At 42.1% G+C, this 13706-nt stretch overlaps 1 protein-coding gene across 2 annotated transcripts in view; it reads left to right on the plus strand.

The window, feature by feature from the left end:
• The window catches only part of WDPCP (WD repeat containing planar cell polarity effector), a 145357-nt gene that overhangs the window by 118134 nt on the left and 13517 nt on the right, over positions 1-13706 (plus strand). For both annotated transcript variants that reach the window (XM_088053196.1, XM_088053195.1), the window contains one exon: positions 11974-12100. In XM_088053196.1, the coding sequence (XP_087909322.1) occupies positions 11974-12100 (127 nt within the window). The remainder of the gene's footprint in view (positions 1-11973; positions 12101-13706) is intronic.

The raw sequence follows: 13706 nt of genomic DNA on the forward strand, positions 1-13706 counted from the left end.
GGATTGGTGGTGGCATGTAAGGAAGGAAAAAGATCAGTGCTGCAATGCAGGAAGGTGGATATATGCCTTTTTAAGGGCATTTTTGTCCCATTGAACATTAATTGCTTCCCATGGATACAAAATGCTCTTTAAGTGATGAAAGGAGTGGCTGACAAGCAATGCTGTATTTAACAGATATCAGAGAATGCAATGTAGGTTAACTACCTTCCCTTACAATTTTTTTTTTCCCAAAGAGGTGAGCATCTTTTTTAGACAGAAACTAATCTCCAAACTCCTGTTGTCTACTTCAGTGAAAAGAGGAGCGAGAAAGGGAATGAAATGAGGTGGTGAGGAGACACCAGCAGGAGCCATGGGGACTTTTTTCCCCTGGCATCAAGGCATCAGGTTTTTTGCTTTGCTTCCCATGGACTTTCCTTTTTGGTTACCTTCAGAAGCACAAGCAATGCCAGGAACTGTCCACAGCTCCCTCCAGGGCTTTGAGCTTCCCAAGTAGTGTCCACAGCCGCTGCTCCTGCTGACACAGTTTATTTATATAGGCAGGAAGAAAGTACTGGTGTTTGCAGGAGGCAATGTATAGTGTAAACTACCTCTGTGAGGTTTTAAAAAGGTAAAACCACTCTGGTATTCCTGCCACTCTTGTAACTGAAGGATATCAGCCAGGTGAAGATCTTCCCAGAGAGTGGAAGAAGCAGCTTGGGAATGAAAAACCCACTGTTCCTGCAAAGTTGCATTTCCCCTACAACAGGGCACATGAAGTGTAGCATGTCCCCTTTCCAAAGCTGTTTTCCTCTAAATCAGTCTCTTCTAGTGGGAAGGGTGGGAAGGAAAGTATCAACCCATCAGTTGGGGTTTTCCATGCCAGTAGGGTCACATCAGCTTCTGAAGCCTTTGGGCACCCAAACCACAGAATGCGCTGGTGGTTATCAGCAAGTCTGTGCAGCAAAGCACTGCAGCAGGTGAGTGACAGGATGCAAATACCAGGGAGGCCTGCCCCTGTATCTGCTTCAGTGCCTTTTCAGCCACAACTTTCTGGTAAAGTGTAAAATGTTGGTCAGGGCACTCTGGAGATGGGTAAAACAAGGCGTGCTCATACCCCAACTCCTTTTATGTCCTAGTGCCTTGATGTGCATTTAGAAAATGCATCCAAATTTTGTCTTATATTATAGGATTTAGCTAAGAGACATTGAGCAGAGCATTGTAGAAGTGTCATTAAGAGAGCTTAGCAACAGGATATTCTATGATTCCAGATTCCAGGATGCCCTTATGCATATCCTGTGTGGGTATGTAAATATATGTGTGTGTGTGTGTGTGTGTGTCTGTGTGTCTGTGTGTGTCTGTGTGTGTGTGTGTGTGCACAAGCACAGAGTTTGCATATGTACACATCACAATAAAGTTTGAGGGTTTGCAGGTTTAAAACAACATGTTGGTACCAGCTGTGTAGCATGTTTCTATGCATTGCATCAGTGTTGCTGATTTTCTATGCAGAGACACACACAGACCCCATAAAAACTTGGCCCTCATTTTATGAAAACTTACCTGAGAATTACCAGCTTAGTATCCTAAAGTCAGGACTTTTAAGGTGACTGAAAAAAAAACATGTAAGAATTTTCAGTTTTGGTACACATTAAGCTTGTTGATATCAGAGTAAGTTTAGTCCACACAACCTTCCAGCATGAGTTACTTTTTTTTTTCTGTGAAACCCACTGACTACAAATACATTAGTCTGGCAGAGGTTAGAAAGCAATGATGTTTTATAAATTGGGCTCTATTTACAGGTAGTATTCCCATTTTTTCATTATTTGGACTAGGCAACTAACTGGTCCCAAGTTTTTCTTCATTAAAAGAAAAAGGAAAAAACCCTCCTTTTAATAGGTGTGTGCTTCACACTTTTCAAACTTCAATAGCATAGAATTTTTCATTTTGTCAAAAAGCTGATTTAATTTGCTGCTAGGTTAAATGTTAAAGGTTTCAGTTTTACATCCATGAATTCTCAAATTAAATTCAGTGCATTGCTTACATTTCTAGCTGCAGTGCATTTAGCCTAATTGCTTTGGTAAGTTGGGTGCTTAGTAACTCCTGCTTCTCTGAATTTTCATCTTTAAAGGCGAGCAAAATAAGCCTGAGGGCCACAGGTGGGCTAGACTGCTCTTTGGGATTCACCTGTGGGGTCTTTGGAGATCTCTTCCAGTCTGACTGCATCCTCACACCATATCTGATGAGGCTGTTCTGCTGACAAGGGAGGGCATTTAAACACCTGTAGGTTTTAGCTATTTAAGCCCAAATCAGTTTTGAAGCAACAAGAAAGGCTGAACAAAATGGTTCAGATTTCAGTCAGCTGTCAACTAAATGTGTGCACTGGGCCTTTAAGTATTTGGCCAGACACATCTTGATTGCCTGGCTTTTGTTTTCACCCTTGGAAAGTCAGCTGGATAATGCCCTGTAGCCAAAGTCTATTCTGTGATGCTCTAAGTGGGCTGGGGATGCAGGGTGGGGGGAGTGTGTTTGTGGGGAGCGGGGGACTAGGTGAAGGGAGAATTAACCAAAACCAGAATTATATTCATGTATTTCCAAATTTTTGTGAGCCAAGGCATTTACAGTCAATTTTCAATTTTCTTCCAATGTTAAATGTAAAAATCAAAGGGACATAAAATTATCCCAGCAATGCAATCTTTAAGGTGGGCTCTTTTTGGGAACAAATCACAATGCAAACGGAGGTGATGGAAACAGTCAAGGAAACTTCCACCAATGGCACCCTCAGAGGCAAGCCCTGAGTGTTTAGTTTTTTCCTCTTTACAGTATTTTTAAGGCTTTGAGTTCTCACGCAACATATATGTCATTAAATGGCTGATTCCTCTTTGCACACGTTGTTGCGATGGCCTGTGGCAACCTGAATTAATTGTTTCAGTAGTTGATGGTGGTTACTAGCCGTAATTATTATAATTTGCATTTATAAAAACTTCTTTCATCTAAGGATCTCGAAATGCTTTTGCACACATTTAATTAAGCTTCACAACATCCTGTGAGGTAAGTGTCAAGAGTGTTGTTATATCCATTTTTACACGGGTTTCTCCAAGAAAACAAGGTCAGTCTCTAATGTGACTGGTATTTGGTTCACATCACTTGCACAGGACAGGTAGCATGGCTGCAGGAATTAGGAGTGCTGATCTGGGTCACTTTGCATCTCCCACATAGCTCTTGCTGCTGCCACACCGTGTGGACAAACATGTAAGCCATGGCAAACACAGTCAGAGCAGCCTTAGCCCAGATTTCCCATCTGAGGTGGTCCTTTCCCTCCCAGGAGCGCTTGAGCAGCAGAAAAGTCTTGGAAAGAAAAAGAGATAAGCACCCAACACGATGCACAAATGAAAACCCACCTTGAAAAGATCTGTTCTTGCCACAATTTTCTACCTTAGCATTTAAGGCTCTCTGCAGTCTGCACACAGCAAGACTTGCCTGCTTTAGCCAAAGCCAAGAAAGCAGCTGCAGGCAATGTAAAGTCACCCTTTAGCAGCCACTCGCCTGCTCCAAAAGAGGCTGCACACACTTCACCTCCACCCCCTACCCGCCTTAGATCCAACCCCATGGGCAATCAGCAATTCTGAGACCTACTAAATCCTAGATTACCACTTGACAGATATTTAAAAGTGAGGATCAACCAAAGTAAAATAGACTCAGAACTTGGGGGACAGCAGTTTTCAAAAGCTCATTTCTTTTTCAAACATATGACTATGTTTAAATTGAACCTAGCTCTCTGTAAGGTCTGTTGATCACCATAATAGCCCTGAGGAAGATAGGTCTGCTTGCAAATTGGGTAAGGAGTCCTAGGCCATACCTTCATGAGTTCTTTACCATCCTCATCAATTTATGTTTACATAAATTGTTTACATGTGGCAATGACCAGATTAACTATTTGGAAAGAACTCTGCCTGTGGATGCGCTTATTCCAAAATAAAAGCCACTTTGCTTTTCTAAATTAAGTCCACTTACAGGTAGAGAGAGATTATTCTGAATAAGATGGAAAGTAATTTCATTCTCAAGTAGGCCATTGAGCAGAAATATTCTGAAATAATCTGTCAAATTTCTCATGTTGATGCTTTTTAAGGCACAGACAAAGTCACAGAGTTAACAACCAATTTTGTTTTCAATCCATTGTTTTCTTGGAGAGGGTGTGCCATTGTAAGGCAGGAGTCAGAGATTCCTTTCAGTTCCCCTGGGTCAATGTACAGGATTTATTCTGGTCCATGTCTCTCTTGTGGAGGAAGGAATTCCTGGCATCCAGAGGAGAAGGTCTGGCACAAGAACATACATCATTTTGTTTTACTTGATGCTGTCAACTTAACTTTAATCAGAAATGGGACAGTCATTGGCCCAAGCCTGAATTTTCACTGAAGCTTTCTTCTGCTTTTCTTCTCCTCCAAATTTGTTCATGCCTGCTATGGCACAGAAAAGAAAAATATGGCAGCAACCATACTTGACATACATGACAGAACACAATGCCATGGGAATCCTACCATCAGGCCTTCAGAGGGGTTTTTATTGCTGCTACCAGAAAGCTTTCAGAAACTTCAAATGCGTCTTTTTGGGGTATGTTTCTTAATTTGGAAGGGGGAGGTAAAAATTCTCCTTGTGCTATCTCATATTGCAGAAGCAGACTTGATGGGTACTACATTATCCTTTTTGGACCTCAATCACTCCCAAAGATTCAAGATGAACTCTGCCTGCCCAGGCACCAGAGTCAGTGCCCCAGGGAATTTCTTCATATCTAAGGGATATGCAGGATGTGTACTCACATGCCCTTGCTGCCTCTCAGCTCCAGCTGTAGATGCAGTTTTGCTTTAGGAACCTGTACCTCCAGTATTGCAATATCTTTTTCAGTCTCTGTCATCAAGAGTTTAAATACAGTTCAGATCAGTGTTAGTGGCCCAGCTCCAAATGAGGAGAATTGCTGCAATTCGTTATCTTGACAAATTAACTGGTCTGAGGCAATTCCTTTTTGAGGGAGATACAATTACCTAACTCTTGAACTCTAGCCTTGCTCCAATGCTATGGCATCGTTATGCACCTGCTCAAAAAGTGTGGATACTACTTACCCATCCATAAACACAATTCCTGCACTAGGAGCTGATTATAAAAAAAAAAAGGCTTTCTGAGGTGCCAAGGTGGCTGGTTGCACAGGGGAGGGAGGACAATATGGGGAACGCAGGGTCCTTGTCGCCAAACCACGAGAGAAGGGGCTGGCACAGAGAGTTTTATCAGAGAAACGCATCACCACTTGTCCCATCCTCTGTTTTGAGTCCAGCTTCCTGATCCAACGGAAGAAGGCGGCTTTCCTGCTCCCAATCCACCACATGGGAAAGAGTAGCCTATTCAGATCTAAACCAGATTTTTGGGGGGGGGGGGGGAAATCCAAGGTGTTTTCTCCCTGGGGTTTAGGCAAAAATTATTATTTCAGTAATTCAGTCTTTATATCACTGGTGGAAAATGGGTTGTCATCAGCATTCCACTCCTGATGTGGACAGGAGAGTACTCCTGGGAAAGCAGTGACCTCCAGCCTTGCCCTCACCTCCTGGCCTGGAGGACCAGCTCCCTTCTGCCTTTTCTACCAAGCAATGAAAATACATCCACAATTACACATTGTTCTTCCAAGCCAACGTGGGCAGATGCACTTCTCATCCTATTCCCTGTGGAAAGCAACTCCTTTTGCCCCTCAGCCATAGCTCACCTGTGGGCATCATCTTTCCTTGTAAAAGAGCTCCCAGATGCTGAAGGATATCCCTTAATCATGCATTTGAACCACTGCCTTTTGGAAACTGTTTAGAATAAAGCTGTCCGGCAGAAGGCTTGTGTTTGCCTAGAGCCTCTTTGTATGGACTTGGTGGCTGGGAGTTTCCTTGAGCTCCTCTTTGAACTCCAAGCCTTCAGCATCCAAAACATTTAACCCTCAATTTCTTTTCTGCTTTATCAGTTTGGCCAGCTTCCAGCTGGCAGCATTCATTTGCAGGCTCCCATTCTGCATCTCGTGTTTGCAGATTTGTCTTTTTCAATTAACCCCTTGAAATGGTTTTCTTCTCCCTGGAGCCTACCTGCCTCCGGTCTGGCCGGCACTTCTCCCTGCTCTGGATGCCTGAAGGGCAAGAAGCCAGGAGTGGAGGAGCTGGGTCCCTGAGCTGGAAGTGCCAAGCAGAGGGTGTGCCCCATGCACAGGCGTCACGGAGAGCAGCTGAAGGAACACGCAGGTTCGGCAGTGCCGGCTTTGCCCGTTGTGGGTTGGGGCTTGCAATGCCAGAGGCGCTTTTGCCTATGTGGAGTCTCTGGAGCATCACTTATGAATAATGAGACCTTCCCTGAATGCTTTCGCTGGGATGCTCGGAAGCACGCGCCCACATTTCCACTGCTGCAGCTTTCACCCCAAACAATGGGAATGTCTCTGCTCGTCAGCGGCTTTTCCACAGTTTTGTTTTAGAGCAGCTATTTCTACAGAGTCACCTAAAATTAAAAAAAAAAAAAAAAAAAGAAGAAAAGGAAAAAAAAAAAAAAGAACCAAAAAATGAAAAACAAAGACCGTGCCTAAAGCATCACTTACCAAACAAAGACACTGCCTAGTCACCAGGACTGTCCTCCCTCCTGTGCCTGCTGTAATTGCTGAGCAGCAGCAGCCCTAGGTTGCTCATCCTGGCACTCCAGCTGGTTCACAGGCATCCACAGGGAGGGGAGAACAACTCACCATTGCCAGGATTGCCTGGCAAACTTCACACGGGCTAGGAACCCCGATAACATCTAGAGGTGCACTATCTCTATTGCTGAGACACCAGTCAAGCCTTTGAAGTGAGACAGCCTGGAATTGAAACAAATCCTTGGTTGTTCAGTCTCTTCCAGCTGGAGACTCATCATGGCTTGGTACTACCACATCTGGGTCACCCTGTAAGGCACACCTTTTTTAAAAAAAAATAATTAATATTGGCACTGCTGGGGTAGTTCCTAAGAAACCTGACTACTTTAGTCTCCAGGGAGATATAAAATTAACTATTCAGGCAGTATAGTGGTTAGCTTAATTTTGTGTATGATTAGAGCAAATGAGTAGTAGAGATGGAAATCTCAGCCAATGGTAGTAAAGATAGCATTTCCATTTGCAGAAAGTTTTAATACCAGGTTTCACAGAGAGCTGCAGAAAACTGCTAAGTGAAGTGTAACTGTCTACACTACAAAAAAAACCAAGAACAAAACAAACAAACAAACAAAAAAACCCCACAAAAACAAAAAAAAAACCCAAAATGCTAAAAAAATTGATTGATTCTACTAGAAGTGATTGAAGTGCCTCATCTTCTCAGGCATCTAAATGTTAAACAACAGAACTGTGAGATATTCAGATTTAATTTCAGGAATAATCTTATCCAGCTCTCTAAACAGTAACAGCTGTTCTCCATGAGTTTTAGAAGTACTATAAAACCAATATTTTTACCAATTTGTATTTGTCAAATGCAAATATTTCAGCCTTGGGAATTTACAAAGCAACACAAAAATAATCTAAAATGAAAATTCATGGAAAACTAGCCCACAAGAAGCAAAGAAGTTTAGAGTTACATTTTTCTACACTCACAAATAAAGCTCTGTGGTTTCCCTACAAGAATATTTTGAAATGAAATAATTTTATTGGAACATGTTTATTTAGAAAGGTGTTTTCAGGAGAAAGCCAGAAAAAAGAGCTGACCATGCTCAAATCAGCAATGGAAGTTCCCACTGATTTGATACCAGGAGAATTTGATGCAGTGGCTTCAAAAATAGCTTAATGTAGTTTGAGAAAACTTGGGATAGCATTAAGCTACCACAACTTGATAATGTGTGAAATCATGCTCAATCTCATGCCTTTTTCAGCAGTTATTAGCCTTTAAAAAAATCCCTAAAGCCTCATAAAATCATGAGAGCTTGAATTCAACAGGTAAAAATAACCACTTAAATTAAAAAAAGAAACAAAAAGCTAAAAAACCCCAAGAGTTACTGCCTAACAAGAGGGGATATGAACTTATTTACATAGAATTAGCTATTCAACTAAAAAAAAAATTGAATTTGTTTAAAAGCTTAAAAGAAAAGAAGTGTGATTGTTAGTTAACTCTGCTGTTTTATAGCACTCACTTGAATTAACTATTTGCATTTCTTCAGATTTGTTTCTCTTGGAAAAATGTTACTCTTTACCTCTCTTTCTTTTAGTAAAACAGCCATGTGGCTGAAGTCTGTGTGGTTCGCTGGGAGTTCATTGGGATATATTTGCAATTCCTGAAGCAAGAGAATGATATTTTATCTTTAGAAGGAGCTACATTTTTTGAACTTATTGAATTTTTCAGAGATCAGCATGAAGAGTTCTGATTAAATGCTTGCTTCAGCGTTTTAAAGGCTTCTTGTGTCCCTGTTGCCTAAGGAGGTCGTACGAGGATTGCTCTGTAAACATCAGATTGTACAGAATTGGCTCTGAGCACCATGCCAGGCACACAAAGAGGAAGTCAAATGGCTTATCTCTCACTTATCAACCAGTTTATTTTTCACGCCCAAAAAAGGCTGCTACAAGAGCAGCTGCTACTTTGTAAATAATTTAATGGCTGCTGTTAAGTAGAGCTGTCAATTTTGCAAACAATATTAAAAGGAGATTTTCGTTTTACCATGGATTTGCACGTTTTGAAATGCATTTTTATCCCTGAAAGTCCAGTGCAGGATCCTGGAGAATGGGAACAGCTTCCGATTTGCAGACACAGATTCAAAAGAGAATAGATATGGTTAAATAATGACAGATGTGTGAGCAGGCAAGGTGTGATATCTCATCACCTGCAAGCATTACCTAGAGAGCATCCTGCTCATTAAGGCGTAGGAGAACTTTCAGTGGACTTGTAAAGAAAGATATTTGGCTCTTTCAGACAGGTGTGAGATGTAGCAATAGCAGTTACCACTGAATTCTGGAAATGTAGATATGCATTGTGTCATTGTATGGTTGGGATCCCAATATTGATCAAGACAAGTGGGATTTTTTAAAATAATTTTAGCACAAAAAGTTTGTATTATTACATCTGATAAGTTACTTTAATGATGAAACCACAACATTAGCACAATAACAACTCTCAGATTTTTGAAATTCAAATTCAGATTGAAATCCCCAGACCTTAGCATGTTAAGCAAATAATAGTTTAGAATTTAAACAGCCTTATTATGCAATAAGGCAAAGGAATATCTGCGATTGGCTGAATATAAAATCTTAAGTGAAACTTATGATCTCTCCAGTGCTAGTGCAAAGTCAGATCTCTCTCAAGCACCAAATCCTAGCCAGAGCCCTCATGATAAATGTGAGGACCACCACCCTCTCCCAGCTCTGTGGCATTGTTGCCAAAGTCCTTCCCTTTCTAATTGAAAGTGGGGTATGTTGCCTCTAGTTTGGGAAGAGCTGTGTTGTTTAAACAGTGTTCCTTGTGCATTTGTTCTTCCTGCTTTAGTACCTCTCACGGGGAGCAGAATCCATGTCCCACAACAAAAATATTTATTTCTTTACTCTATAGCTCATATCTGATGGTTTTGTGGCTATTAACCAGTCCTGGCATCCACACTGCAGCTGTATCCCCAGACCACGATAGGTTCAATGCTCATAACTTGAGGTCAGTTCAAGATATTTATTTTAGATATGAAAGTGCAAAGAAATCTATTTACACTCCTGTGGGTAAGAACCCTGATCTTCCCCTGGTTTTGTGCCTGCAGATGAGACTGCTCTGTTTTCCATGAGGCTCCCATGGATCCAGTAGCATTATTTAAGGTGTGCCTGTGCTACATCCACAGCATAAAATATCAGAGTCACTGGCCATGCTATAATTAATTGCTCATAGCATTCATATATTAGAAATATGGCACACAAGGACTCTATACATCCAAATTATAGCCCACTCCACATTAAAAAGCTGCTGGGTACCACCTGGAGCACGTGCATGTCACACTGAAGTGATTGGTGTGAGAACTGGGATTTACTCATCACTGGTTCTCAGCAGAGACAAGAAAACACAGATCAGTCGTGTGATGGAAAGAGATCAAGAAAAAGCTGACCCAATTCTGGTTTGTTTCTTTTCTCAATACGCACTTCCCTTTCATCATCTCTCAGGGTTTTATGTTCTGAAATGTTCCCACTCCTTGGAGCTGGGTTAGCCTCAGGAGAGGTGGCTCAGAAGAAGTCATGGACATCATATCTTGGTGAAAATTTGTAGCTTTAAGGGGTAAGTTGTGTAGGCCTTAGATGTTACTAAGTGGAAAAAGGGAAAAAAGAGAAAAGAAAAATGAATTACAGATGCTTGACTCACACCATATATCTGAGCTTTGACATTTTGCAAATTCAAAGATTTAACATTCTGTTCCTTCACAAGCTCTGGCCAAGTGAAGAGAGAGGCTCTTCAGGACCAAAGACTCATCTCCAGATGGGAGCACAGCAGTGAGAGCTGTGTCAAAGTTTATGGCACAAGACCTGCAGTGGATCTTGCCTAATTATTTTTTTTCCCATCAACAGGAATTTTGTCTAAGCCCTTTCCCAGAGCTCTTCATGGATATGAAAAGCAGCTTCTCACAAACCTTTATAAGTTCTCAATACTGTTCCTCTCCTTCTCTTGGCTTCTCATTCTGCAAGGCTCCAGGAAGAGATCTCCAGAGAAACCTCCCTTACTTCCCTGGATTTGAGTTTCTGAGATGTAAAGCATTGCCCGTACATTTGTTTTCTCCTCTGCTTTTATTTCTCTTTGGATTTTTTATTCAAGATAGAGGAGAAATTGCACCAGTGCTGGTTTAGCACCTTTATTTATTGTAGTGTGGTGTGTGTGTTTGAGGTGCGCTGCCTTCGACCGAGTTGGCCATTTTCAGCCATTCCCACATTGCTCCGCAGGTGGGAACCAGCAGCGCAAACAGCATCATCTACCTGGGAAAGCCAAACCTTGCCACACTTCACCCTCCCTCACACCACAGATGCCAGTAATATTTAGGTGTCATGAAGAGTAGGAATAGTCCACAGCAATCCCACGGTGCTGGATTTTTTGGATTCAGAGGTTCAGAGATGCTTACGAGGAGATTTTCCCTCCTAAGCCAGCGAGCATTCTGGGTCTCCAGATGAAATGTAAACCAACAGCGTGAGCAGGGTGTTACATCCTCCCCACTGCCCACAGTGCCACCATGGGTATTATGCAGATTAGCTTACACAGGATCCAAGAAGGCAGAGAACAAGGGGAGAAGAACAGGATTAGAAGGAGAAAAAATGCAAAAGGGTCTTATGATTTTGAGAAAAATCTTTTTAAAGTCTTTATCTGTAACAGGATTTTATTTTTCCTTAATCCAAACTCTGCTAGCCTGTGGTTTGATTAAATTTTTTATTTATTTAAGTCTCAGAATATGCGATTCCTCCTCTATATTTTTAAGTAGTTCAGATATTTTTAAACCATTTCCTTTACCACAGTGCTCAGACTGGAACTTGTGAATTGGATGCCCATGCTTCACCTACTGAAGCCTTCAGGTCTTGATTGTGAACCAAAATATTTTAGAACAGAGCTAGGGGAGCCTTTATTTTTAAAGGAAGGAGTTACACCTACTCCTCTGAGGAACTAGTCCAGTTGATAAGACTTTGATCCCTATGGCATCAGGGAAATGCTCATGCAGCAGCCAGCTGGACCTTCTGTAGCTGACAATTTAGAGAAGGCATTTCCTCCTTGCTAACTACAGCCAATACACAGTCTCTGTCTTTCAAAAACTCTTAGACCTGTTTCTTGTTGCTGGTCATTGGCTCCTTGGCCTCCTTTTCAAGGGAAAAGCCAAGGGTGAAAGCTGTGGAAGCATCTGGGTTTCCATTCAGTTTGGTCCCTTGCAAGAGAGGACACCGTTGTCCTTACCGGCATCCAAGGCAAACAGTTGGCAGCTTGGTTGGTACTTTCAGATGAAGTAAGTGTGATAACATATCCTGATTCGTCTTCACAGAACTTCTGGGGCAGTCAGATGAAGAGGACCCATCTTGTGAAGCTTTTGCTGACCAATCTCCAGAGCAGGGAGGAGGGTGCAACCTGCCTGCTCCCGGCCCTGCTGACAGACCACCAGCGTCCCACAGGTGAGTTCTGAATTGTTTCAAAATGTATGTTTGATATTCTGAACCTTCCTGACAACTGCAGTTGTTGTCTTCATCGTGATTGTAAGCACAATAAAACATGAGCACACTAAGAACTTAAGAAAAACCTGGAAGCCCAGAGGGCACTGCATAGACACAAAGAAATCTCCAGAAACATAGACAATTTGCAAGCTTTTAATACACACTCGCACAGCCATTTTCAAACTAAATCATCTGGGCAAAGGCAGCCTTGCTTGTTGAATGTGGAGAAAAGAGAAATGCAGCAATGGAAACGCAGCAAATGAACAGTTGCAGGTGGTGAACAGAACTTTTGAAAACCTGACATGATCTTTACACATTTCTGTAAGCACATCACTAGCCTGTAATCAAAATCCCTGGGAAGATCTTTTGAGAGTGCCCTTCTTCAGAAGCTGATTAAGACCTTGAACTTAGCTATGAGAGAAACAACAGTTCTGATAACTGGGATTTTTTTCCAATGCTTTCTTTGCTGGTGAACCTGCACACCACCTTGCAAGGGATAGGAAATTAAAAAGGAACAGCACTTCGGCAAAGATTCAAAAAGCATTTTTGTTATTTTCCTTTGTGCATTCTTGATAGAAAAGAAAAAAACAATTATTTGTTCCCTGTGAGTATATAAACTTATGTAGACTTATTTTTATTTTCTATGCCTACTGTCTGTAGGAATGCTTTTAGTAAATCTGGTGTGAGTATGACATTGAAGTTCCACATTGCATTCATCCCAGCTGTTTGTACATAACTGTGCTGAACACACAGTTCATGTGGGCAAAACACACATTTCCTTCTCTTTCTGGAAATCTGTATGTTAACTAGTTTTCTGGCTCCCCTCACATGGGGACTTTGAGCTTTTTCAGTGTTCAGTGTTAAATTCATTTTACCAACTGCACCCCATTAGTGAAGTATTTATTTTATGCATTGCCTACAACTTTTAGGATACGGGACACGCTCTAAAGCTTTCAGAGCTATCTAATGGGTTTGGAGATGGGCCTGACTTTAAAAATACTGTGCACAATTATTCCTTCTTAACTTTTGGGATGAAGATACCACTGTACTGATAGGGGCAAATTATAAAGACAGTCTCAATGCTGGAGGCTGGAGGCTCCAGAGGGCTCTCCAAGTGCTCCAATAAAAGGAGCTCCTTTAGCAGCGCACCAGAGCTGAGGCTGATCCCAACACGCCTCTGATCCCAAGGTATAAACACGCTGTCCTCCCTCCCTTCTGCTCACCTTTTCCCTTTCAGAGGTTGCTATGACTCACACATCTCTGGCAGTCCCACGTCTGCCTTCGTCAGGCGTCTCAGGAGAGAGGCTGAGAGCTCAACTTTGCCCCGACTCCTGGGCTCCCCACCTGACCATGTTTGCTTGCGCCTTCCCAGGTGGGTCACCATAAGTTGCTAAGCCTCAGGAGTGGATCCTTGTAATCACCAGAGCTGCATAAATGGCTGGGATTTCCCAAGGCTTTTGGTTGGAGAGCATAAAGCAAGCTCCCACCCATACACCAGCTCCTCCACCTGCAGACACCCAGAGATAGTGCTGATCTCCACCAGGAGAGGCCAGAGATTTTGGTGGCC

Source organism: Pseudopodoces humilis, chromosome 3, assembly GCF_049639895.1.
Source record: "Pseudopodoces humilis isolate 2021_Gansu_Grassland_sample_001 chromosome 3, ASM4963989v1, whole genome shotgun sequence".
Lineage (NCBI taxonomy): Eukaryota > Metazoa > Chordata > Aves > Passeriformes > Paridae > Pseudopodoces > Pseudopodoces humilis.